The following is a 24,256-nucleotide window of genomic DNA, read 5'->3' as shown; positions in this document are numbered from 1 at the left end:
GAGGTCCGAGCTCTCCGGATAAATGTGTATCAGTCTGAGCCCGGGAGAAAGGACACCTCTCTCTCTCCCAGGGGAGGGCTCTTTTTTCGGTCCCCAGGTGTGGAGGAGCTAATGTGTATAGCTAAGTGGGGTACAGGTCTGCGTCCTCAGAAGGAGAGTCCGCTTGCTCAGACGGGGAGGGTTGGTCCTTCCCAGGTGTGGAGGTATTTCTCATTTCTCTGGAGGGGCGGAGGGAGCTCAATCTGTGTCCCTAGCTTATGGGAGTCATCACTCCCCAGGTCGGAGGGGGCTGAATCTGTGGCCCTGGTTTGAGGGGCAGCCGTTTATGGGGTGGTGCCGGATCAAGGAGAGGCGAATACTCAGGGGGCTGGTGGTTGACCTTTAATGCGCGATTCCGAGGCCGGCGCGGACCAGCATGGGGAGATTTACTGTGGGAACGTCCGGCAGCCCAGCCCCCTTCTCTACTCCGGGCATCGCCCGCCCGCCCGCTCTGCTCCCTTGTCCGGGCCGCGTTCAACCCTTGAAGGGGCCCTGTGGGCCCGCCGCTGGGCCCAGAGGGGTTTGGGGGCTCCGCAGGGGTCCGGAAACGCCAGGTGGGCGCGAGGGCGAGTCTAGGACTTCCGCGAACGACCGCGCCTCTTGCTGCGGGATTCGATTAATTTCTGGGAACGCATTTTGAGCGCCGTGCGGGTCACCACGTCGTTGTCTTCGTCCTCACTCTCCTCTTCGTCTGCAAAGGGCGATGAGGGGATCAAGGTTCCCATTCCCGGCTCAGATGTTCCTTCCCAGCCTTTACCATCCCACCACCACCTTGGCCCTAGGTCCGGCCCCTGACCACCTCCCAATGCTCTGCTTGGGCCCCCGGCCCCGCCCCCTTTCCTTGCCCGTACAGACCGAAGAACCTGTCCTTGCGACCGGCAACAGGCAGGGCGATGCGGGTGTTGTACATCGGCAGCTTTCCCTCTAGGCTGGAGTAGAACTGGGGGAGGGGGGAGCGGGGAAGAAGAGTGTGAGTGGGCAGAGGTTGCAGCGAAGTCCGTTCCCCCTCCTCCCCACCCCACTCTGAGACATAACCTGATTCCATTCAGCACCTCTGCCCACTCCTGTAAAGTTTTCTTTGGTCGCTGCTGCGTCATTTGTTCTCAGCGTGCATCCTGATACCCACCCCCCCTCCCCCCCCAGGCCCGCTCGTGGTCTCTAGGTCCCACCTCTTGTCCTCTCGAGGCCCGACCCTTGATCCCCCCAGCCTTGACCTCTGGCCCGCCAGGGCCCTCTGGAAACTCCCGTGGTTCATCCCTAGCTCCTTAAACCTCACGCCTTGTCCCTAAGGCCCATTCCCGGCCCCTCGGCCTCCTCTCTGGTCTCCAGGGGGATGCCCCGACCCCCTGGTATTCCGCCCCAGCCCCTGCACCCTCAGCCCCACCCCCTGGCTGAAGGAGTACCTCGCGGTCGGCGATGTGGCGCAGCATCTCTGGCACGTTGTGGTTCTGGAGTTGCGCCTGTAGCTTCAACAGTTTTTCCTCCACGAGGCCCAGGAGGTTGGGCAGATAGTCACCTGCCTTGGGATCCAGCTCCTTTCCTGCGAAGCGGCCGGCCTCCTGCACCCGGGGGCGGAACCAGGTGAGTTGGGAGGGGGCGGGGCCTCTGGGGGCAGGGTCCACCCAGGGGCGGGGCTTTTCCTCAGGAACCAGGCCTTTGAAGTTAGGGGCCACCAACCAGAGTGGTGCTATCCTCTGTGGGGTCGGGACTCTGTGGTCAAGGGCCATGCTTATGAGGCAATTGCCTCTGAATTCCAGAGACCCAAGCCAAGGGATGGGGGGCGGGGGGAGTCTTTTAGTGGGAGGGCAGGGATACTAACTGGAGAGAGGCCATTGCCGGATGACCTTAAGAAATGGGATTCTGCTGCGGGCAGGGTGGGGCTTCTCTTGTCTGTGGTCGCTCCAGGATTGGAGCGGGGTCTCTGAAGTTTTGGGTGGGTGTGTGTATGTGGGGGGGGGGGGGGGCTAAGTGGGACTTTCCCATGGGGGCGGGACTTGAAATGGGACAGGGTCTCTAAAGTCCTGGGCCTCTTGAGGAGTAAGGGGGTGCCCCCTGAGACGTGGGGTGGAGACTCAGGAGTGGGTTGAGGCTTCCCCTGTGTCCAGGCCTCTCATGTCCTGGACAGGGCCTGCGGTGGGTTCTCTTGAGCGGGCTACGGGGCAGAACCCCACAGCTGCGTGCTGGCACCGCCTCTCACGTCTTGCGGGGCTTCCTCGTGGGCGGGGCCTGCCACTAGGACGTGGTTCAGTTTGCCAGACAGGTGTTCCAGGCCCTCTTTGGTCATTTGCATTGCCCGCATGGCAAGCTCCAGCCGATCCTGTGTGTCAGCCCGCCGCTGCTCCTCCGCCTTGATGCGTCCCTGCAACTCGACTTGCAGCTTCTGCTCGCTGCGGGGGGCAGGGAGGCCGCCACTGGAGCTCCACCGACCCCGCAGGCCCCACTCTCGCCCTCGGGCACCCGGGACCTCACCTCACCAGCACGGTCTCCCCTGAGTACTTGAGGTCTTCGAGCTCCCGCTGCAGCCGCTGCTTCTCTTGCTTCAGTCGCATCAGCGTCTGCTCGTTCTCGCTTTTGAGCGTCTCCAACTGCGTGAAGGTGTCGCCCTGTGCCAGGAACTGCCGCACCACCGCCTGGGGGCCGCGCAGCCCGAGTCAGAGCCAGGGCTGGGGCAGGCAGGGGTGCACTCCTCCTTCTCCCCCCCCCCCTTCTTTCCCCCGGGCACGCAGGACAAGTGGCTGAGATGATGGCTTCTGCATAATGGTGTTTAGACGCTCTGTGAGTCTGACCCAGGGCTGCCTCGAGGGGGTGCAACCCCGAAGAAATGATTTTTGCGGGCCCTTCCTTGTCTATATAAGGAAATTGAATCAGCCAAAATCGGATTGCGGGGCAGTGATAGTGAGCACAGCTGTTTTCCAAAATCAACATCAGCAACGTTCTGGCAGCGAATCTTGCCCACTCCCGTGAGGAAATACGGCCGGGAAAGGCACCTGGCCACAGTGCTCCAGATGACCCCATATGTCCAAGTCCTGGAACTCCTCGGAGGCTACCCCATAGGGGGAGGAGTGGGTTGGAGAGCGCCGTAAGTGGAGAAACCCGACAGGGATCCAGGGGAATTAGTGTTCACCAGCTGGGGACATAAAGTCTTAGAAAATTTCAAGGAAGACGCTGCCAAGCGTGGGCCCCAGAGCAAGGGCCCAGTTTCTCTGGGATTGAGGCTGGCACTGGGCATTTTACTGCGCCCAGACCCTGCTACGGGTGCTGGAGACACAGCAGAGAGAAAACACTCATAGTTCTCCTAGAGCTGATATGTCAAAGACGTCAGCACCAGTGTAAGCAGGAACAGAAGAGGACGATGGCCAGTGTAGATAACTCGTGTGGGTTTTGCTGAGAGAGGTAGCGGAGAAATGAGGCAGTAGCTGGAGGAAGAAGGGGTGTCTTTTGTGTGCTGAGGAACTGACCCGGCAAAAAGGCGAGGCTGGGTGTGTTGGCTTCCCAGGCTCAGCTCGGGCGTCTGGGAGCTGGGAGGGCCGAGGGCAGCACTCACGTGCGTTTCCGCCACGCCGGTGGCGTCCTTGACCTTGCCGAAGAGCACGTCCATCTGGTACATGTCCCAGCGCCGCCGCAGCTCCTCCTCTTTGGAGTGCACGCTGTCCTGGAGCCTGTCGTCGGACTGCAGCAGCACCTGCTCGCGCTGGGTCTGCTGGTGGGTTGAGGTCAGGGCCGGCGTCAGCTCGCAGACAAGGGCTTAGGGCCGAGGCCGCGGGGGTTGGGGAAGTATCCGCACTGGAGTACGGGAGGGGGTGGGGCCCAGGCGTGGGTAAGGGCACCCAGGCAGGGGTCAGGAGTGCTTGACGGGGCCTTGGTCGAGAAAGGGAGGCCTCAGAAGCAGCGCAGAGGGACGGGGGTCCAGGGTGCGGGGGCGGGGCCTGTCGGGTAAGGGGCGGGTTAGAGGCAGGATCAAATTTCCGACACAGGCAAGTCTTGTGGGGAAGGAGGAGGATCGACCTGAGAGTAAGGGGAGGGCTGGAGGGCGGGGTCAGGGATGTGAGACGAGCCCTGGCATCTAGTGGAGATGGGGGCGGAGTCAGGAGAAACGTCAGAACTGCCGAAGGGTCTAGGGCCTGGGCCGACGTTGTGGCGCGGCCCCGGACCCAGTAGGGCCGCATCTAAGCAGGAGCAGGCTGGGGTCGTCGCAGCCCCGTACCCCTGGTGCGCCCACCTTGCGCTCCATGCGTTCGTTCTGCAGTTTCCTCTCCTCCGCGCGCTTCTTGTACTCTGTTAGGTAGCGTTCGCGCTTTTTGCGCTCTCGGAACACTGTCTCTTCCAGATGCTGCAGCTGGTTCTAGAGGGTGGGAAAGGGGGACAGCAGGACCTGCTGGCACCTATCCGGGATCTGGGCCAGAGCCGCAGGCCCAACTCTAGACAGCTGGGTCAGGCTGTGGGGTCCTGGGAGAGAGATGGGATGGGTTCCGGGACAGCTGAGGTTCAGATGCTGGGACCAGAAGACCATGGCGGCATCGGGGGTCGGGGGGCAGGACCCCCCCCCAGGACCCAACGGGCTGGCACCTTGGCGATGTCCCTTGCATTAAGCGCCTCCTGATTCACTAGGTTCAGTTCCTCCAGCTCGTGTTTCGTTCTCACCACCTCAGCCTCCATGAAGTCCAGCCGGTTCTCCAAGCGGAGGCTCTCCTCCTGGGGCATGAGGGATGAGGCAGGCCTGTGACCGCTGTCCCTAACAAGGCTGGCCCTCCCACTTGCCACCTCCCACCCCCAGTCGCCCTGGTCCCTACCTGTAGATAGGCCTTGAGCTGCAGGTACACATTGGTGATGTGTTCGGCCTCCTCCACCTTCATCTGGGCCTTCTCCAGGCGGTTCTCCAGGTTCCGCATGGTCTAGAGAGAAGCAAGGCTGGGCTGGGTCCCTTCCCTCCTCAATTCCTCCCCCAGGATCAAGGCCTCTGCAGACCTCACTGGCCCCACCTTGGCCACCTCTGTGTTGCTATCTTTCGCCTCTGCCATCTCCAGCTCACGCAGACTGTGCTGCAGCTGGAGCTCCTCCAGCCACTTCTGTCGCAGCCCCAGCTGGTACCGAAGAGCATTCAGCTGCTTCACCTTCTCACTCAGCCGGCGGTCCAGGTGCTCCAGGGCCTGCTGAGGGAGGGGAGCAAGAGCAGGGGCCTGAACCCCTCACCTAGTCCTTCCTTCCTTCTCATATATCTTTCTTTTTTTTTTTTTTAATTTTATTTATTTTTTGGCTGTGTTGGGTCTTTGCTGCGGTGCGTGGCCTTCTCATTGTGGTGGCTTCTCTTGCTATGGAGCATGTGCTCTAGGCACGTGGGTTTCAGTAGTTGTGGCTTGCGGGCTCAGTAGTTGTGGCTTGCGGGCTTAGTTGCTCCGTGGCATGTGCGATCTTCCTGGACTAGGGATCGAACCCGTGTCCCCTGCATTGGCAGGCGGATTCATAACCACTGCACCACGAGGGAAGTCCCCCTTCTCCTATATCTTGGTTCTCATCTCCCCTGACTCTTAGTAGCGTCTGACCTGGTTGATCCCCCTCCTCCTGCAGATTCTCCTTTTTTGTGGCTTCCAGGACCCCCACTCCTTGGTTTTCCACCCACCTCCCTGGTTGCCCCTTCTCCATCTCCTTTGCCTTTGAAGAGGCTCTTCTCTCCTCTGACCAACCTTAGCCCCTTGGGGATCCTATCCAGTCTCAGGGTTTCAAAAGTCACATACACACTGAAGACACCCCAATTCAGCCTCCCTCCTGAACTGCAGGCTCGTATATCCATATCTACACTGCCTTCCAGATGTTTCCACAGGCAGCTGAAAACCATCGTGTCCAAAACTATGTCCTTGATCTTTCCCCAAACCTGCCCTTCTCGAATCTTCCCCATCTCAGCTCATGGCAGCTCCACCCTTCCAGGTGCTCAAGTCCCAAACCTTGATGTCATCCTCACCTTCTCTTTTTCTCTCCCACCCGCACCCAGTTTGTTAGCAATTCTCTGTTCTATTTCAAAGGTTCCTCCAGAGAGATCTCTTTCTTCCTATTTCTACCCCTTTTGTCCTAGTGCAGCCAACCCCATCTTTCACCTGGTTGACCTCCTCCTGGCTTCTATTCCTGCCTCCTCACAGCCCATCTTCCATTTCTCTGATTCTTAGTATAAAATCTGCACTCTTGCAGTGAAGGCTGCTGCAGAGTTCTGCCCCTGCTGACCTCCCTGACCTCACCTCCTACAGAGCCCCCCTCACTCACTACCATCCCGCCACACTTACCTCCTTTGTGTCTCCAACACTCTACTTTTGTTCCTACCCTAGGGACTTTGCACTTCCTATTCCATCTGCCTGGAACGCTTTTCCCCAGATCATTACCTGCCTGTCCCATTCTCAGCTCAAATATCACCTTCTTAGAGAAAGTAAAGACCCCCATCCTGCAGTCTAAAAGGCAAACCCCTGCCCCCATCCATCTCTAGTTAAGTCAGTCTGTTTTATTTGTTTCTCTTGTCACCACTGGGAATTACTTTGTTTCTGTATTTGTTGTTCTTTTTTTTTTTTTTTTTGGGTGGGGGGGCGTCTGTTTTCTCCACCAAGATATGAGATTTTGGGGAGTGGGGACATGGTCTGTTTTTTTCACCTCACGGTGACCAACACCTAAAACCATGCCAGGCACATGGTAGGTGCGTGATAAAGATTTAGAAATAAATGAGTGGCGCCAGGCGTGGAGAAGGGATTGGAGAGGCGAGATAGTGAGCAGGGAGGCCAGTCGGGTGGGGACCCAGGCTGGAAATGAAGGGAGATGGTCAGTGGAATGGGAGTGGGGCAAACCTGGCCTGTCCTGTTCTTCAGGTATGGCTTCTCTGATTTCCATTCCCGAATCACTGCCTGGATCACTTTCTCATCTCCCTGCAGAGAGAAGAGCCCAGTCACACTACTGATTCAGGCCACTTCTACTTGGGGTGTTGCTCTGCCCCTGGAGCTGCTCCCGTCCCCTGGAGCCTCTTCAACCTCACCTGGAGCAGGTCTGTCAACTGTAATTGCAGCGCCCTGGTCTCCTCATGGAGCTGCTTGATGGTCTCCTGATTCTTTTTGATGTTCCACTGGGTGCTCTCATAAAAAGCCTTCCGGTCACCCTCTGGGGTCATGTTAGGTGGGCAGGCAGAAGCAGAGCATCATGGGAAGGGGGGACTTCCCAGAGGGAAGACCTTTTAGTAATTGTCAACCTAACATTGTAACAGTATTTCACTTTGAGCATTTGTTATGTGTTGGATGCTGGACTAATAATTTTCTAGGTATCAAACAGCGTGTGCCAATAGGTACATATCTATATACATATTATACCCATTTTACGCATGAGGAGACTCAGGCTTTTTAGATTGTTCAAGGTCACAAGCAGTTGGACTCCCCAGCCCATACCTTCAACCACTATGCAAAATTATCTCCTAATAATAAAACAATAATGGTTTATACCAGGATTTCCCAACCTTGGCAAAACTGACTTTTGGGATGGATAATTATTTGCTGTGGTGAGCTGTCCTGTGCATTGTCAGATGTTGAGCAGCATTCCTGGCCTCTACCCACTAGATGCCAGTAACCCCCTCCCCCCCCGCAATGTGACAAACCAAAATGTCTCCAGACATTGCAAAATAGCCCTATTCCATTGAGAACTACTGGTTCACACTTTATAGTGTTACTATGTGCTAGGCACTGTTCTAAGCACCTTACACATTTCAACTACCTATAAGGTTGTACTGTTATTATCCCCATTTCATGGTTGGACTGAGAGCAATTAGGTTACTCTTAGTCCCTGAAAGTCAAACAATTAGTATATGTAGAGCCAGGATTTGAACCCAGAAAATCCAGCTCTAGAAATCTATATTCTTTACCACTCCATGCATGATAGAAGAGTTGAAATTACATAAAAGTATGAAATGCAGTCCAGTCAGTTCTGAGCTCAGGAAAAATTTTACAAGAAAGATGAAGAAAACCATGAACAAGTATGAGTTTTTGCCTCCAGAAACTGGCCACTGGATGAACGCCAGTGAAACGCTCCTGCCAGGTCGGAGGACTGTTGACTCTTGACCCTTCTGTGCCCTCTGGAGCCATCTTACCTAACAGTTGTATCTTCCTTTGTAACTCAGCCACCTGCGTGTGCACAGCGGACTTCCCCTCGCTGGCGTGGAAAGGTGCCGCCTTGGAATGGAGTGAGTGCCAGGCCTGCACTGAGCCCTTGCCTCGAGGGTGGTAGGGCTTGATCTGAGCCTGACTGCCCTTGACTTTGGAGGGAGCTGCAATCTGGTCCTGAGAAGGCATGGCGTTGGCGGAGGCCCCCCAGCACAGGGGAGACGTCATGATTGGGTTGAGGCCAAGAATCCCTGGGGGTTAGGGGATCCACTAGGAATTGCCTCTGTCCGGGATCCGTCAGCTCCTGTTCCTCGGGCTCTGGGAATGCACTTGTCTACCGCTTGGCGGGGCCTCGCAGCATCTCCGGTTGCTAGGTAACCTTCTCCGCCTCCCTCCAGCGCTCCCAAGGAAATCGCCTGCATTCCAATCTACGGCTCTCATTGGCTGACGCCGAGCTGAGGGGCGGTCCCAATAGGGGACAGAGCGGACCAGCTCCTCAGAAAGATGGGGGAGGGTACTTTGGAGTCACGTGCTCATCCCTTTTCCTCCCCACCCCTCCACCCCAACCCCGCCGAGGCGGTTCGCGGGCGTTTTTCAGGAACTTTCTGTTCCGGCTGCAGAACCCGACACTCCCAAGATGGAGGCCCCTTGCGCCGCCATTAAGCGCTAACCTTCAGAACTATTCCCTTTAAGGCTTCACAGTCCTATCCAAGATGGCCGTCTCGGTTCCGGCCCCGCCACTTGCCACTCACAACATGGCGGCCACGAACCGCCGTTCAGGGAGCGCAGCGTGATACCGGAAGTGATGCTTCCACACACTTCCGCTTTCTTTCTGCAGGAGGAACAGTTGGCTGCTGGGTCGGGGGGCGCGGTGGATATTGACCTTTGCCCCAGCCTCGTGTAGGTGGTGAACTAGTGGGCGGGAGGGCACCCCAATTTCCTCTTGGGGGCAGTCGAAGGCGGGAATTGGATAGCTAACCACCCCCTACTCATGGGGAGCGGAGGTTTTGAGATCCCCCCCACCATTGATTTGGGCCAAGTGAGATTCCCCTCCACTGGGCAGGATTGGGGAGACCACCCCCCCCCCCGCCCCCAGTATGGGAAGCAAAATGAGCCCTCATTGCGCGGAAGTGATGGAGGAATCCAGTTGGCTGGAGGGAGAGGTGCCTTCCTTCGGCTGGAGGTCGCCCTCTCCCACTGACCTGCCGCCCCTTTCTTGCTGCAGCGCGACGGCACAGCGCATCTCCCAGCAGCCTCCTTCCTCTGACAGAACCCGTTTCCGGCTTCCGAGGCTCCAGCGAGATGTTACTAGTGCTGCTGCTGCTGCCCATGTGTTGGGCCGTGGAGGTCAAGCGACCCCGGGGCGTCTCCCTCACCAGTGAGTCGGCTACTGGAGGTGGCCAGAGGTGGGGGTGGGGTGTGGGAGGCTCCTGGGAGAGGCACTTAACAGCCTTCGGTCTCAGTGTTCTGGTCTCTGGGCAGGGAAGGTGGCAATGCTCAACTGGTGGGTGGGGGGAGAGGAGCCATTGGGTGGAAAGGGCCTCTTCCTGCTCTGGGCTGAGCCCCTTGCCCCCCTCCCCAGACCATCATTTCTACGACGAGTCCAAGCCTTTCACTTGCCTGGATGGCTCTGCCAGTGTCCCTTTTGATCAGGTCAATGACGACTACTGTGACTGCAAGGATGGCTCAGATGAACCAGGTGAGCTCTTTCTTCATTCGTTCATTCATCATGCATTTATTGAGCCGCTGGTGAGTGCCAGGTCCTGTGCGGTGAGCAAAACAGACCCAGTCCTGTCCTCAGACAGCTCCCTGTTGAGTGGGGGGAAGCGGGCACAGACGCGAGTGGTCAGTGGTTTGGTGAGGAGAGCGGGAGGTGCTGTGGGAGCCCGGAGGGGGAGGGGGAGGGGGAGGGGGTTGGCTGGGCCCTGTTCTGAGGGCCTCAGGGAGGAGAGGCAGGAGGGAGCACTGGAGAGTTTTGTTTCAGGCCCCGAGCGTGCAGCTCTCTTTGCTCCTCTTACTTGGGATCAGTTACTCTCACATTCCTTGTTCCTTCTGTGTACGCGGTGGGTGTGACATGCTGGATTCTGAGCACACCCCACAAACCCTCCCTCCCTTCTTCCCCCCAGGCACAGCCGCCTGTCCCAACGGCAGCTTCCACTGCACCAACACTGGCTACAAGCCCCTGTACATCTCTTCCAGATGGGTCAACGATGGAGTTTGTGGTGAATGAGCTCACCCTGGGGTTGGGAACAGGGTGCTGGGTGGAGGGAGGGAAGAGGCACTGCCGGGTCCGATGGTGCCCACACCTCTGCCCTCAGACTGCTGCGACGGGACGGACGAATACAACAGCGGGATCGTCTGTGAGAACACCTGCAAGTACGTAGGTGACACCCCCCCCCACCTCCCCATCCCCCCCACCCCAGACCTTGCCTTGCCCCACTGGGTGAATCAGGTTCCCTCTCTTTTCTGTTTTTGTGTACTGAGTGCTCACCCTGTGCCAGGTGCCTTGTGAATGCTCCATCAGCAATTTCCTCTCTGGCCTGGAAGCAGGTGCAGTTTGCCTAACAACAGATGAGGAAGCTTAAGCTTAGAAAGGAGAATGGCTTCCTCAGGGTCACATAGCTAGGAGATAGCAGAGCCGAGACTCGAACCCAGGTCGGTCTAACTTGAGACTGCATGCTTATAACTGCTCCGCTCTGCAGCAGGACCTGAAAACTGAAATGCCCACAGGCGGGTAATCTAAACAGGCTGCGTATAAGGCAGTAGGGAGTGGTGGGATTGTGACATCTAAAGGCACAGCTGCCCTCCACTCCTGTGAGTTGAGGGCAGGTGGCAGGGCTGGATTTGTTTTTCAAAGAAGCTGAGAGTCCCAATACTCATGTAAACTCTTTTGATGGAAGATCTTTTAAATAGAGAGTGGATTAAGCAGAACAGTGCTTACCGGCCAGATTGCCCTTTGTGTCTGGGGGTCTGCAGGGTCAGGCAGGACTTCTGTGGTTTTCTCTCCTCCCTCTCTTGGGAGCCACCTTCCAGCCCCACATCCCAGCACCCCCCAGTCCCTCCCCGACCCTGAGGGTGGACGAACCCTGCGCGTTGTCCTTCCCCACAAGGACAGGGATGAGGGACCCTGAGGCCAAGAGAGCCTGGGGAGGTGGGGGGAGGAGGGTTGGCTCTCCTGTCTTTGCCCGCATAGGGGGTGTGAAGGCATGGGGGTTGAACCCTTTTGGAAGAAGCAGACCTGGTGGATGCTAAGTGCTCCCGACCCCATCGTGCCCGTGTGTCTCCTCCCCACAGAGAGAAGGGCCGTAAGGAGAGAGAGACTCTACAGCAGATGGCGGAGGTGACCCGCGAGGGGTTCCGCCTGAAGAAGATCCTAATTGAGGACTGGAAGAAGGCCCGAGAGGAGAAGCAGGTGAGGGGCCTGGTGGGGCTGACCCAGGACAACCTGGAGGTGTGGGCTGAGGAGGCCGGCTGGGGTTGATGTCTGCTCCCGACTCGTGGTGTCCTGGGGCCGGTTACTGTCTCTCTGCGCCTTGATTCACTCGTTTGTCCACTTGGCATTTAGTCGTCGCTTAAGCGGGTACCAAGTGGGCGGCAGCCAGTACAGGCATCGACCTGGGCCTTGGGCGCAGACTGAAGTGGGCTCGGAGGAGCTCTGCTGCCCCTAGGACAGGAGGGACACCTCTGCAACCCGGTCCCGGGGTTCTCTCGTCTGTAAGTTAGGGCTAATGGCTACATGGCTTGCCAGTCTGGGGGAGGACTCGAGATGGGGGTCAGTCAGTCGCAGTCAGGTTAGTTCAATAGGGTGGGTGCTGGGGGGGCCAGAAGAGGGTGTACCCCCAGGGGTGTGTCTCTCCCTCCCCTGTCTGCCACCCCCTTGGCTGTTTGATGGGTCAGAGTCCTCAACACTCCTCCTGGGCTCTTGCTTGACCCAGGAGTCAGGAGCTGGAGTAAGGGCTCCAGCTCTGTTTCTCTGCCCTGGGCAGCTTCCAGGTTTTTCTCTCCCACCCCCATGGCCTGGCGAGTGCGGTACCTCCCGAGTTCATGGGGCAGTGAATTCAGGGCCAGTGAGATACTTCCTGAGTTTAGGGGATACTGGGGGAGCCACATGGTGAGGTTGGCTCCAGGTGATCTTTGCCCTCCTGAGCAGGTGGGAGGATCCTGGCAGCAGACCAGGCTGAGGTCTTGGGAGGAAAGTGATCCTGTGCGGGCTTGGGCTAAGACCCTACAGCTTGGGACCCCCATCCCTAGGCTGGAGTCCACCCAGCACACACACTCCTTTTTGAAATAGCCACAGAAGCCCAGGATGCACTGGGCTCGTGCATCGTGACTAGAAGCAAACGTGGAACTAGAGGTGGAACTGCCTCAAGAGTGCATCAGCTAGTGGGAGGGACACACAGACAAAGTGATAGCCAGGGCTGAGGGGAGAAGGGATGTTCGGGGCTGTAAGGTATAGAGAAGACTCTTGCCTGGTCCTTCTGTTCCCCTAACCTGTCTTGGAGGGTAGGAAGCAGGGAAGACTTCCTGGAGGAGGAGGCCTCCATCTAAACTGAAATCTGTTGGGTAATTCAGAGTTAGCCAGGCAGAGTGTTCCAGACAGAAGGAAAGCATGTGTGAAGAACTGGAGGCAGAGAGTGGGGCTCTGAATGTTGTCAGGGCAGTTGGATCTTAGAGTTTAAGATAGCAGTGGGGTGGATGGGGCTGGAGAGGTGAGCAGGGGCCTGGTCATGCAGGGCCTCGGGGGCTACATTGACGTCTTTGGGTTTCTCTCCAGTGGGCTGCAGGGAACCACAGCAAGGGGGAGACCCAGAGAGGGGTGTGTATTTTGAAAAGATTCTGTGGCCACCCTGTGAAATAGAGGCAGGGAGATGGCAGTCTGTGAGGAAGAGGGTGGAACAGGAAGAGAGCTGGCCCCTGTCTTCTGCCTACCCAGAAAAAGCTCATTGAGCTGCAGGCTGGAAAGAAGTCACTGGAGGACCAGGTGGAGTTGCTGCGGACACTGAAGGAAGAAGCTGAGAAGCCAGAGAAGGAGGCCAAGGACCAGCACCGGAAGCTGTGGGAAGGTACATCACTATGTCCCAGGGTGGCCGTGACTTGCCCTGGGCTCCTGGCTGGGAAGAGTCTGGGCCCAGGAGCCTCTTGCTTGTTATCTCTCATCTGTGGTTTTGCTGATTTTTTAAATCATGGCACTTTAGTTCCCCGCGTGCCCAGCTATCTTTGACTGTGTGTTGGTCACTGTGTTTAAAAGTCATTAATAGGGGTAACTTGCAGTCTAGGATGAGAGGTCCTTCTCTAGAGAGGAGGGGCTTTTCTTTCTGCCATCTCTGAGCACTACCATTCAGGGATACCTTGAATCCAAATTCAAGGCTGGAGATTCTTCCAGCCTCTCAGGCAGTGTGAGCTGAGGTCTGAGCATAGGCTGGGTAATTTCTGGCTCAGCTTATCCCTGAGGGGAGCCCCGTGGGGTCACAGTTATGCTGGAGGGGAGTCACCTTGGACTTTGATTTTCATTTCTCTTCCCTCACAAGTTACCAAAATAGACATCCACATTTGCCAGGATTGGCAAAATCCCTTAGGGTGAAAGCGGCTTCCATACTCTTTTACTTTCTTGATTTCCTCTTGGCCCTGGAAACTCCTACTGTCTTGGTTGGTTTTAGATGATCTTCTAAGCATAAGATGATTTTCTTATGCTTTGTCCAGCATTTCCTTGCTGTTGGTAGATTGTGCTGCCATTATGGGAAATCTGAAGCCTTGGCATTTGTTCTCAGTCTGCTCTGTGCAGGGGCACATGGTGGAAGGAGGATAGAAGGGAGAGGGGGGACAGAAACCCATTCCAGGCCAGTTAAAAGACCAATCATTGCTGGGAGGATTTGGAGGCGTGGCTCCAGCTGGTCACCGGGCTGGTGACCAGGAACTGGCAGTCTTCTCTCTGAGGCCATTCTGTGATCTCATCCATCTCTTTGAGCATCTGCTGCGTTCTTCCTTCCTTTGCTATCTCTGCCCTGATTTCTCGTAATCAGTAATTCAGTCATTCATCTAACAAGCATTTGCTGTGTACCTGTCATGTGCCAGGTACACCCCAGGTGCCAGCAATACAGGATTGACCAAGACAGAGAAAGCCCTCTGCCCGCAGAGGGAGGGAGGGAGTGCCGGCAGAGGGAACAGGTGCAAAGGTTCTGAGGCAGCATCTTGTCTAGTTTTTAAGGAGCAGCAAGGAGGCCATGTGGGAGAGTGAGAGGAGACTCTCCCTTTTATTTACCTAACATCACCTGCTTTTGTGATACAGCTACAGAGCCGAGTGGTTGCCAACAGAGACCTTATGGGTTGCCAAACCTAAAGTATTTAGCATTGGGCTCTTTACAGTAAAGTTTTCCGACCCCTGATAAAGACACTGATATTCTCTCCCACACTGATGATAGCTGGACCAGAGCACCCAGTGCTTGTTTCATCAGGATCATCGTGTTGCTCTTGCCTCCCTTCCCTATGAACTGCACCCAGACGTAGCCCTGTTTCACAGATGAGGAAGCTGAGGCCTTGCCCGGCTAGGTTGATGCCCAAATCTCTCTGATTGCAGACCCTGTCCCTTAACTGCAGGCTTGAGTCATCTGCCTGTTCCTGCCTGGCTCAGGGCCCAGCATTGCCCTGGCCTCCTGATGGCCTCCTTCCATCAGGCCAAGCCATTCTTCTGCCCAGCAGTCTTCCTGGCTCCCCAGTGCCTTGGGTGGGACAGCATTTGGGCCACTTACGATGCCCCCGGCGTTGAGAAGTCGAGTACTTCTCCCTGCGCTGCACCCTGTGCACTCACCACATGGGTCTGATTGCCTTTTCCCTGAAACTGCTGCCCTTTATTGCTCCCAGGCCTCTGCTCCAGCCATTCCCACTGCAGACACAGAGGTGTCTAGAGGACTCTAGGCCCAGTGCTCAGCAGTGACACATGAGGCCCCGTCCTGCAGCCCTGCTCACCTTGAAATGGGAGCAGCAGATCAGTGAGTCTGTCCCACTGTGCCCCAAGCCCTCAGATGGCACTGCCTCCACAAAGACTTTCCAGCTTCCTTCCTGAGATCAGCCCTTCTGATCACATGTGACAAAAACCCAACTTGAACCCACTTCATAAAAAGTGGAAGCTTTAGGCCCAGTGGGACCCTAGGCTCCCTGGATGGCACGAGTCCTCCCTCCACCTCTGGGCTCTGCCTCCTTCTCTGTGGGCTTCCCTCCCAGGCAGGCTCTGCCCTCCTGTGCCAGCACAACCACAGGCAGCACTAGGTTTATTTCCTTCTGGCTCAGCAGCCCCAGCAAGTAGAGAATACCACTTTCCCACAAGTCCCAACACAAATTCCAGGGCAAGCTCCTATTGGCTTGTCCCAGGTCACGTGGCTGCCCATGAACCAATCCCTGGAGCCAGGAGGTGCAGCACAGGTTCTGATTGGTCAGGCCTGAGAGTCGGTGGGTGGTTGCTCACAGGGAAATGGAGGAGGGGTATTGTAAGCAGGTGGGGTTGTTTGCTGGAAAGGTAAAGCTGAGGGTTGGAATCACCCTCCTTTGCTGGGGTCTTATTGCTTCTACTTTCTTTGTCCTCTTGAGTTTTGGAGTGAGTAGCTGGTGACCAAGTCAGACCTGTCAAGGGCCAGGCACAACATGGGGTCACCCAGCTCGGACTTTTAAGGGTGGTATGAGTTCCAAGGCCAGATCATCGGAGGTGGGGTGTGTGAGTGTGTGTGAGAGACGTGGGATGTGACTGGGGCCTTGAAAGAAGGCTGGGAGTTCCCTGCTCTATTTCTTCCTAGTTTCCATGTGATTTAAAATATTCCATCTGACTTCCATATTCTCCGTTAAAAAGATTTTTTGGGGTAACAATCCTGAAAGTAGTAAAGTAGAAAGGGAGAGAGTTTTCCTCCAGGTTAACCTCTACCAGGAGATGTGAAACCTTCCAGACCTTTCTTGTCCATCCCAGGCAGAGATGCAATTCTTCAGAGGGTAGTAACTCTGGGTGTCGACCCCAAAGCCACACTTCAAGTGCTCAATGGCCACGTGTAGCTGGTGGTTGTCGTTTTCGCCAGCAGATGTAGACCATGTCCATCTTTGTAGAACGTTCTTTTGGACAGCACTGGTCTACATGGTGTATGGGTGTTGTGCTATGTCTACGTGTACCTCATTTCCTTTTTTTTCACTCTGACCCTTCACTTTTTTTTTATTGTGGTAAAATCCACAAAATGTACAATTTACCATTTCAGCCAATTTGAAGAGTACAGTTCAGTGGCATCAAGTACATCCACAATGTGCAACCATCTCTGCTATCTAGTTCCAGAACATTCCCATCACCCCAAAAGGGAATCCCATGCCCATCAAGCAGTCCCTCCCCATCCCCCCACCCCCCAGCCCCTGGCAACTACTCATCTGCTTTCTGTTTCTATGAATTTTCCAGTTCTGGACGTTTCATATCAACAAAACCAGGCAGTGTGTGGCCTTTGTGACTGACTTCTTTCCCCGAACATCGTGTTGTCAAGGGTCACCCACATTGTAGCCTTGTGTCTGGACCCTACTTCCTTTTTTTTATTTTTTATTTTTTTATTTATTTTTATTTTTATTTTTCCTACTTCCTTTTAACAGTTGTGTCTATTCCAGTGTATGACCCTGGCAGGATTTATTTAATCCAGGTGCCATTTTTTTCTATCAGGTTCACAGTGCTGGTCTTCATTGTTTGTAAACGCCTGTTGTGTATTAGGGCGTTGGCCCTTTGTGACTGAAGTTGCCGGCGTTTTCTTATCATTCATCTTTGGTGCCAGATTCCTGGTGTTTTCTTGCTGGGCCATGTGTTAGAAAGTGAATTCAGGGACTTCCCTGGTGGCCCAGTGGTGAAAACTGCGCTTCCACTGTAGGGGGTTGTGGGTTCGATCCCTGGTTGGGGAACTAAGATCCTGCATGCCGCAGAGCGGCCAAAAAAAAAAAAAAAGAAGAAAAAAAGTGAATTCACTCTTGCCCTTTCTTTGCTTCTGTTTCCACTGTTTTACACCACGGCGAGCGTCCTTTTACACAAGGCTGGGTGTACTCGTGTGCCGTTTCCCTTAGCCCGAGTTCTCAGCATGGAGTTGCCGACTCAGGTTCAAGGGTAACATGCCAGGGTTTGACCCAGATTTCCAGAGGGTGGTGGGGATGAGCACGGGCCCTGGAGGCAGACGGCCCGGCTTGGGCCCCCGCCTCTGCCCCTCGCCAGCTGGATGCCCATGGGCAGGTCCCTTCATCCACCTGAGCCTCAGGCCCTCATCTGTGAGGACGGTGTCGGCTGAGTCTGCTGGGGTCTTGTGGGGTCTCCTGGGACACAGGCCACTTGTCCTGATGTAGAGGGCTGAGCTTCGTAATGGAGCTGCCCTTGTGGCTGCTTTCCTGAACCCCACCTGAGCCGGCTGGTGAGGAGACAGACAGGCAGAGGAGGGACCATCAGAGCAGATATGGGGCTGAGGCCCTGTGTCCACTGGCCGCGCCCAGTTCCCCTTCTCCGTGCAGGTGGCCTCTCCCCTCTCCCGAGACACTCCCCTGGGCCCCCAGGACATCTCCCTCGCCTGGCTGCCCCCCCACACCAGTCTCCGTCCCCTGACCTTTTTCCTGCTTGGCCTCTTCCCGTGGGGGCCTCCCGGACATGGCAAACCTAATGCACGGTCCCCCGCCTGCCCCTCACAGTCACCGATCGTTCAAACCATCTGCAGAGCCCCTCAGGATCTCCCCCAAATCTGGCACTTCCTACCTCCTTGGCCCCCTTGCCCCTGCACCGGCCAGCCCTTGTCATCTCCTTGCTCCCACCCCCATAGCGGCCTGACTCAGGGCCCCGGCACCCAGTGGAGGGCCGGGCATACAGTGGCCCCCCTGGGGCGTTGGGGAGGGCAGATTTTGGGGTGGCGGGAGCTGTAGGCGGTGCAGAGGATGATGGGGCTGGTCCCTCCACAGAGCAGCTGGCCGCCTCCAAGGCCCAGCGGGAGCAGGAGCTGGCGACCAGTGCCTTCCAGGAGCTGGACGATGACATGGATGGGGCGTGAGTGTGCCGGCGCTGCCTGCCCTGGGCCCCCTCCTCCCACTCCCCGCCTTTAGAAACCAGCCAGAGCCCACCTCCTCGCCCTGGGGCCCCCAGGGCCCGAGCTGGTCCCAAGCCCTCTCTAAAGGAGCCTCTGCTTGCTCATGTATAAGATGGGTCTAGAGCAACCCCGGGAGGAGATGAGGGAAACCACTCCCTGAAGGAGCTGGGCGAGGGGACTAGGGATCCCATTACTTTTCACAAGCCTACTCTGTGGCCTGGGACACTTTGGTGAAAGTCAGAATCCCACCTGCACCCCTGAACTTGGCGGCTGACCCCAGGCAAAGGGCTCGGTGGACGGTGGGCTGTCGGGAACGAGGAGGCTGGGCAGCCCCCTGGTGGGAGGCATGGGACTTCGGAGGGACCAAGGGGGCAGAATGGGCGGGGGCAGTCCACACCCTGGTTGGCGATGGTGTGGGTGGAGGGACAGGATGTGGTGCCTGGGCCATTGTGGGTATTGGGGCTTGGCTGGGGGGAGGGCGCCAGGCCAAGGGCAGTTTCGATGTGCTGGGCTCTAAGGGTGGGAGGAAGTGGAAGCTGGGTCTTTGGGGACACAGGGTTGTCCAGGTATCTCCTAGTCCCACCCCTGTGTCCTTCCCTCCCTTGAGCCCCTCAGGGTTGTGGAGCCTCAGGAGGGGGTAGGAGGGCGGGGACGGGGTGGCTGCTTCTCCTGGGGGGTGGGGGCCAGAGGGGGCCGAACCCCAGACTTCATCTTTTCTCAGCTTCCTGCTGCTCTCCCCTCCCTGCCCCAAGGTCCTGAAGCAAGTTCTCGTGGGGGGGGCCCTGGCAGGGGGCGGCGGGCTCACCCCTCCATTGGCTTCTGCCTGTGCCCCTGCAGGGTCTCCGTGGCCGAGCTGCAGACCCACCCGGAGCTGGACACAGATGGGGACGGGGCATTGTCAGAAGGGGAAGCCCAGGTACCCAACCGGCCCCTTCACTTGGGGCTCCTGGAGGGGATTGCCCCACGGTGACCTCAGGGCCAGGGGCCCCAAGACAGGCTGGCCGTGGGCTACTCCCATGGACGGTGCCCCGCTGGCCGCAGGCCAGGGCCGCTGGGGTGCCCACCGTGGCTGACGCGGCCAGGCCCTGTGAGCGAGCAGGGGGGCAGACGCCCGGGGCCGCTTCTCCCTGCCCTTTGGGACCTGGTGGGGTCGCGCAGGCGCCCAGGGCTGTCTGATCGGGATGGACCAGGTTCCGCATACGCGTGCCCCACCTGCTCCGCCAAGCGCCCGTACCTGATTCACCTTCCTCACGGCTGGGCCTGTAGCTCTTTGTCTTTGCTGGTTTGGTCCCCCGTCCATCGCTGCCCTGCTGGTCCCCACTGCGCCCCCTTGCCCCTCTGCCTCTGTCTCCGAGGGCCTGGGCACCTCTGGTGCCCCTGCCTCTCAGTTTCCCTCCCTGGTCTCTCCAGTCCCCACCCGACACCTCTCTGGCCCCCCTCCTTTCCCACAGGCCTGTGCTGCCCCCTTCTGGCCGCCGCGCCTCACCCGGCCTGGCCCCGGCCTGGCCATGGGAGGTCAGGGCGTGCTGTGCCTGGCACCACGGCCTGAGGGCCCCCCCCACCCCCTCCGAGAGTGCCTGGGGTGCAGGGGGGCACGTGGAGGTCCTGCTCCTGACACCACCCCAACATAACGCACACAGACCCTCCTCGGGGGAGACACGCAGACAGATGCCGCTTCCTTCTCTGACCGCATCTGGGCTGCCATCCGGGACAAGTACCGGTCCGAGGTCAGTGGGGGGAGGGGAAGGGATGTGGTCCTGCCCCCCCTCCCCCCGCCCCTCGATGCCTCAAGAGGGAACAGCCTCTGTTTCTGGCGTCGGGCCACCCTGGCCAGCTGGGCAACCCCACCCCCTCCACAGAGGCTGCCCCGCCCCCAGCTGTCTGTCCCTCCCTCCCGCCAGGCTCCTGGGAAGGGCTAGAGACACGAGGCCTGGACCCAAGCCCTGGGGGTGGGAGGTGGACTCCCGAGTCCACAGCACTGACTGCTCCACACGTCTGCCAGGTGCTGCCCACCGACCGGCCGTCGCCTTCTGCACCCGACTTGACGGAGCCCAAGGAGGAGCAGCCCCCGGTGCCCTCACAGCCCACAGAGGAGGAGGACGAGGAAGAAGAGGAGACAGAGGAGGAGGAGGAGGGGGAGGAGGGGGAGGAAGAGGATTCCCAGGTGCAGGGGGAGCAGCCCAAGGTGTGTGTTCAGGGGAGAAAGGAGTGATGGGGCCGGGGTGGGGTCACTCGCTGACTCTGTCCCCCCCACCCCCCAGGAGACCCCATCCCCAGTCGTGCCCCCCCAGACAGCCAGCCCCACAGAGGAGGACAAAATGCCGCCCTACGATGAGCAGACACAGGCCTTCATCAACGGTGAGGGTGGAGCCTGGGAGGGGTGAACGCCTCCGCATCGCCTGCACCTGCAGGGGCCCAAGAAAAGGCCTTACCTGCTCCCAGAGGCGGGCTGGGGCTGGCCCCGAGCAAGCCCAGGGGACTTCGGGTGGCCTGGAGGGGGGCTTCTGGGGCCTGGGGAGGGCTAGCACCACCTCCACTGGCCCCAGGGGCCCTCCTGCCTCCTCACGGGCTGTTGCTTGTTTGTTTCACCCCTGGCAGGTGAGGAGCCGGGGCTGGGCCCCGGGAGCCCCGGCCCTGCTCCCTCGGGAGCCGAGAGCCCAGGCAGTGGGGTGGGGTCTGCCCTGGGGCTGGCGAGGCCCACAGGGTCTTCCTGGGCCCAGTCCTCGCCCAGAGCAGGCCCGGGGGGCTGGGGGAAGCCGGCGTGTCTGCGGCATCCCCTTCCCTCTCTTCCTGGCTGGGAGTAGGGGCACCTCTGACCTCCTTCCCTGCCCCCACCAGCTGCCCAGGAGGCCCGCAACAAGTTTGAAGAGGCCGAGCGGTCCCTGAAGGACGTGGAGGAGTCCATCAGGTACGGGGTGCCTGTGTGGCCGCAGCAAGGCCATGTCTCCACTGGCCCCACAGCTGCCTGCTGCTGGGCTCCCCAGGGGAGGTGGTCATGGGGAGTCGCCCGGGCAACCTCGGGCAAGGTGGCAGTGGCTCCTGCTGGGAGGGTCCCCAGGTGATGGGGAGCAGAGCCCAGCCCCCAAGAGGCCCTCTGCCACCGGAGTGGGCCTTCCTGTGTTGTCCTGAGTCGGGCTGGGGCGTCCCCAGCTGCTCCTTAAGCTCCTGGCCTCGCCTTTTAGGAACCTGGAGCAGGAGATTTCCTTTGATTTTGGTCCCAACGGCGAGTTTGCCTACCTGTACAGCCAGTGCTACGAGCTCACCACCAATGAGTGCGTCCCCCACGGACAGGCGGGGTGGGGGGGCTGGGAGGTCCTGGGCCTGAGCAAGGATGGGGGGAGTGAGGGGGGTGGGCTTAGGAGCAGTCACTGGAGTTTGAGGTACCTGTGTGCCCCCTGCCAGGGGGGGGATGTCATGGAGGTTGGGGCCGGGTCCCCCCCACCCACGCACCCCATCCTGTGACAGGTACGTCTACCGGCTCTGCCCCTTCAAGCTCGTCTCGCAGAAACCCAAACTCGGTGGCTCCCCCACCAGCCTCGGGTGAGTGGGCTCAGGCTGGGCCCCCCTCTCAGCCCCTGGTCCCCCCGGCTGCCCGGCCGGCCCCCCTCAGCACCCCACTCTCCCGCAGCACCTGGGGCTCGTGGGCTGGCCCCGACCACGACAAGTTCAGCGCCATGAAGTATGAGCAGGGCACGGGCTGCTGGCAGGGTCCCAACCGCTCCACCACTGTGAGTGCCCGGTGGGTGGGGCCGGTACGGGGGACCCAGGCCCGCCGAGCCTGCCCGAGCCCCGCCTGCCCGCCACCCGCCCCAGGTGCGCCTGCTGTGTGGGAAGGAGACAGTGGTGACTAGCACCACAGAGCCCAGCCGCTGCGAGTACCTCATGGAGCTGATGACACCGGCCGCCTGCCCAGAGCCACCACCGGAACCGCCTGCTGAGGGCAACCACGATGAGCTCTAGCCCTGTCCTGCCCCGCCTGGCCCGGCCCGGCCCAGAGGTGGGTGGGGAGGTGAGACCCTTACCGCCTCGGCTGGAGGATGCAGGGGGTGGTCTAGGTCGCACTGATGCTCCCCCACCCATCTCCCTCCGTCTCTGTCTCATTTGGTTTCTCTGCGTCCCCAGAACCTCAAGACGTGGAACCAGCCCCCAGCGGTGCTGCCCGCCTGCCCCTCAGTCTGTAGACCAAGACTTGCCCCTCTGGGTCTCCTTGCCCTCCCCAGCGGGCAGGAACCGGGTGGGGCTCCACGCCCTTGCTCTGGGGGCAGGCGGGGCAGAGCCACCCCCGGCCCCGGGTGCCTCCAGAGGTGGAATAAAGGAGCCTGCCCTCCCTGGGCCCCCGCCCTGGTGGCCCCCCCCACCCAGGGCATCTGCCTCCCCTCCTGGTGTGGAAGAGTGACTTGACCTGTGACCTCTAAACAATAAACGTGATCTCCCCAACTCATCTGTCTGTCTGTCTTTGCTCGGGTGTGGAATCAGCCAGGGGTGCGAGAGGGCTAAATGCAGGGGAAGCAGCTGTGCAGAGCCTGTGCGGGCCTCCTTCCCCGTCAGGCTGGCTCCACAGTTGGGGGTCTCACCTGAGATGCCCTGTGGACAGCACAGCCTGGCGCCACGGGACAGATGGCCCCTGGGCCACTTCTGTCTGGGTTTCCGCCTGGACTTGTCTCCCACCCGCTAATCACAAGAGTGCTGTGGGAAGGCCAAGAGGCTCCAGATGAGAGTCAGGCCCAGAGAGGGACAGCAGCTTGCACTCAGCCGCACAGCGGGTCTGTTGACACGTGCTCCAACACTCCCCGCACGCCGTTGTACATACATCTGAGGCCATAAGATTCTGAACTTTTATTTTCTGGCATGAAAAGTACAAATAATTAAACAATTCCATGTAAAAGTCTGTTACCGCGGCCAGGCCTGTAATCCCGGTAATAAATAGTGTCTAAACTCAACGCAAAGTGTTCTTGTTGTTGGGTTTTGGGTTTGGTTTTTTTTTTTTTGTCTTTTTTTTTTTTTTTTTTTTAAACAGTTCTTTATCACCTCCAACATGGACTCTGTCTTGATTTGAAACCATCCAAATAAATAACAGGATGAAGGGAGGGCTGGAGGGGCTGAGCCCCTTCCCCATGGGCCCTGCCCCTGCCTCCCAGGGATGTGGAAGACCCCAGGCCCCCTCCCCTGGGGTGAGGGGCTGGCCTCCAGGAAAGGGGCCTGGCTGGCTGGGCTGAGTTCTGTGTTTTAGAAAAAGGAGTCCCCTCCCAGTCTTGGGGGTGGCAGGGGCTCAGGCCTCTGTGAGGGGGTGTGGGGAGGTGCCCCCTCTCCAGAGCCCGGCCCCCCCCAGGGTGAGGGACAAACCCAGCCCTTATTGCTCACAGATGCCTCCGCCACGCTGCCCACGTGCGGACACGTGTCACCGCGCGCAGAGTGCAGAGGGGAGAAAGCCCCAAGAAAACAGAGGGAGAGGGATGGACCCGCTGCGGGGCCTGCCCTGCTGGAGGGGAGCGGGGAGGTTGGGGAGGACTTAAAAACCACAAGAATAAATAGGTTTGTGTATCAAGAACAAGCTAGGGTTTCACCAGCTAAATAGGACTGAAAAAATTCTCAAGACGAGCAAAAATAATCCCATTAAGACCCCGGACGTCGCTGGCCGTGGGGACCGCCCTGCAGAGCACAGGTCCCCCAGGGCGCCGCTCGGCTACCATTACTGTTATTAATAATTATTATTACTTTAATGATTCCACTTCCCCTTTTATAAATAAATTAGGCATAACCACGTCTCGGCAAAACTTAAAGAAACAAAGAGAACATCGTGGTTCCTTTAAACTTGCAAACTGGATGAAGGAACAGAAATATACACAAATGTCCTTACAGGGCAACAAGGAGGATAAATAGTTAACATAGCAATAAGTTAAAACTACAAGAAGCTCAATTCGGCAAAAAAGTACAAGAAAGTTAACTGGTGCCAGTTTATGTCTGTTTTGTTTTTGTTTTTTTTTTTTTTCCTTTTTTTTTTTTTTAAATCTCTTCTGTGTGTGTGGTTTTGTTTTT

At 58.1% G+C, this 24,256-nt stretch overlaps 2 protein-coding genes across 7 annotated transcripts; one reads left to right on the top strand and one right to left on the bottom strand.

The window, feature by feature from the left end:
- Window positions 1-366: 366 nt before the first annotated feature.
- On the bottom strand, window positions 367-8,568 carry ODAD3 (outer dynein arm docking complex subunit 3). 4 transcript variants are annotated; one of them, XM_059918340.1, is made up of 13 exons: window positions 8,144-8,566; window positions 7,046-7,167; window positions 6,861-6,938; window positions 5,019-5,189; window positions 4,830-4,931; window positions 4,606-4,731; window positions 4,259-4,381; window positions 3,584-3,739; window positions 2,509-2,669; window positions 2,201-2,426; window positions 1,443-1,598; window positions 895-979; window positions 367-730 (listed from the first exon to the last, which is right to left on the bottom strand). In XM_059918340.1, the coding sequence occupies exons 1-13, from the start codon at window positions 8,382-8,384 to the stop codon at window positions 612-614; spliced, it is 1,866 nt and encodes a 621-aa protein (XP_059774323.1). In that variant the 5' UTR covers window positions 8,385-8,566; the 3' UTR covers window positions 367-611. The 4 variants fall into 4 exon arrangements, with proteins under 4 accessions (XP_059774323.1, XP_059774319.1, XP_059774322.1 ...); XM_059918336.1 differs by having other exon boundaries at window positions 2,237-2,426; window positions 8,144-8,564; XM_059918339.1 differs by having other exon boundaries at window positions 2,237-2,426; window positions 7,046-7,220; window positions 8,144-8,227.
- A 382-nt stretch (window positions 8,569-8,950) lies between these two features.
- PRKCSH (protein kinase C substrate 80K-H) lies at window positions 8,951-22,657 on the top strand. 3 transcript variants are annotated; one of them, XM_059918343.1, is made up of 18 exons: window positions 8,951-9,056; window positions 9,382-9,534; window positions 9,739-9,855; window positions 10,283-10,378; window positions 10,475-10,532; window positions 11,451-11,568; window positions 13,090-13,219; window positions 18,096-18,180; window positions 19,058-19,136; window positions 19,861-19,947; window positions 20,223-20,384; window positions 20,482-20,578; window positions 21,059-21,128; window positions 21,403-21,492; window positions 21,686-21,760; window positions 21,849-21,948; window positions 22,034-22,217; window positions 22,343-22,657. In XM_059918343.1, exons 2-17 carry the CDS (start codon window positions 9,459-9,461, stop codon window positions 22,178-22,180), a joined length of 1,587 nt encoding a protein of 528 aa, XP_059774326.1. In that variant the 5' UTR covers window positions 8,951-9,056; window positions 9,382-9,458; the 3' UTR covers window positions 22,181-22,217; window positions 22,343-22,657. The 3 variants fall into 3 exon arrangements, with proteins under 3 accessions (XP_059774326.1, XP_059774324.1, XP_059774325.1); XM_059918341.1 differs by having other exon boundaries at window positions 20,223-20,405; XM_059918342.1 differs by having other exon boundaries at window positions 20,223-20,405; window positions 22,034-22,229.
- The last annotated feature ends 1,599 nt before the right edge of the window (window positions 22,658-24,256 follow it).

This window comes from Balaenoptera ricei, chromosome 3 (genome assembly GCF_028023285.1).
Source record: "Balaenoptera ricei isolate mBalRic1 chromosome 3, mBalRic1.hap2, whole genome shotgun sequence".
Classification (NCBI taxonomy): domain Eukaryota; kingdom Metazoa; phylum Chordata; class Mammalia; order Artiodactyla; family Balaenopteridae; genus Balaenoptera; species Balaenoptera ricei.
This window is presented reverse-complemented; position numbering and strand designations above follow the sequence as displayed.

Coding starts and splice junctions, on each gene's coding strand:
- PRKCSH (XM_059918341.1), top strand. CDS start 9,459: ATGTTACTAGTGCTGCTGCTGCTGCCCATGTGTTGGGCCGTGGAGGTC. Junction 9,535..9,738: donor CCGGGGCGTCTCCCTCACCA/GTGAGTCGGCTA, acceptor CCCCCTCCCCAG/ACCATCATTTCTACGACGAG. Junction 19,948..20,222: donor GGGACAAGTACCGGTCCGAG/GTCAGTGGGGGG, acceptor CACGTCTGCCAG/GTGCTGCCCACCGACCGGCC.
- ODAD3 (XM_059918340.1), bottom strand. CDS start 8,384: ATGACGTCTCCCCTGTGCTGGGGGGCCTCCGCCAACGCCATGCCTTCT. Junction 6,939..7,045: donor AGTTGACAGACCTGCTCCAG/GTGAGGTTGAAG, acceptor TTCTCTCTGCAG/GGAGATGAGAAAGTGATCCA. Junction 4,732..4,829: donor AGCTCAAGGCCTATCTACAG/GTAGGGACCAGG, acceptor CTCATGCCCCAG/GAGGAGAGCCTCCGCTTGGA.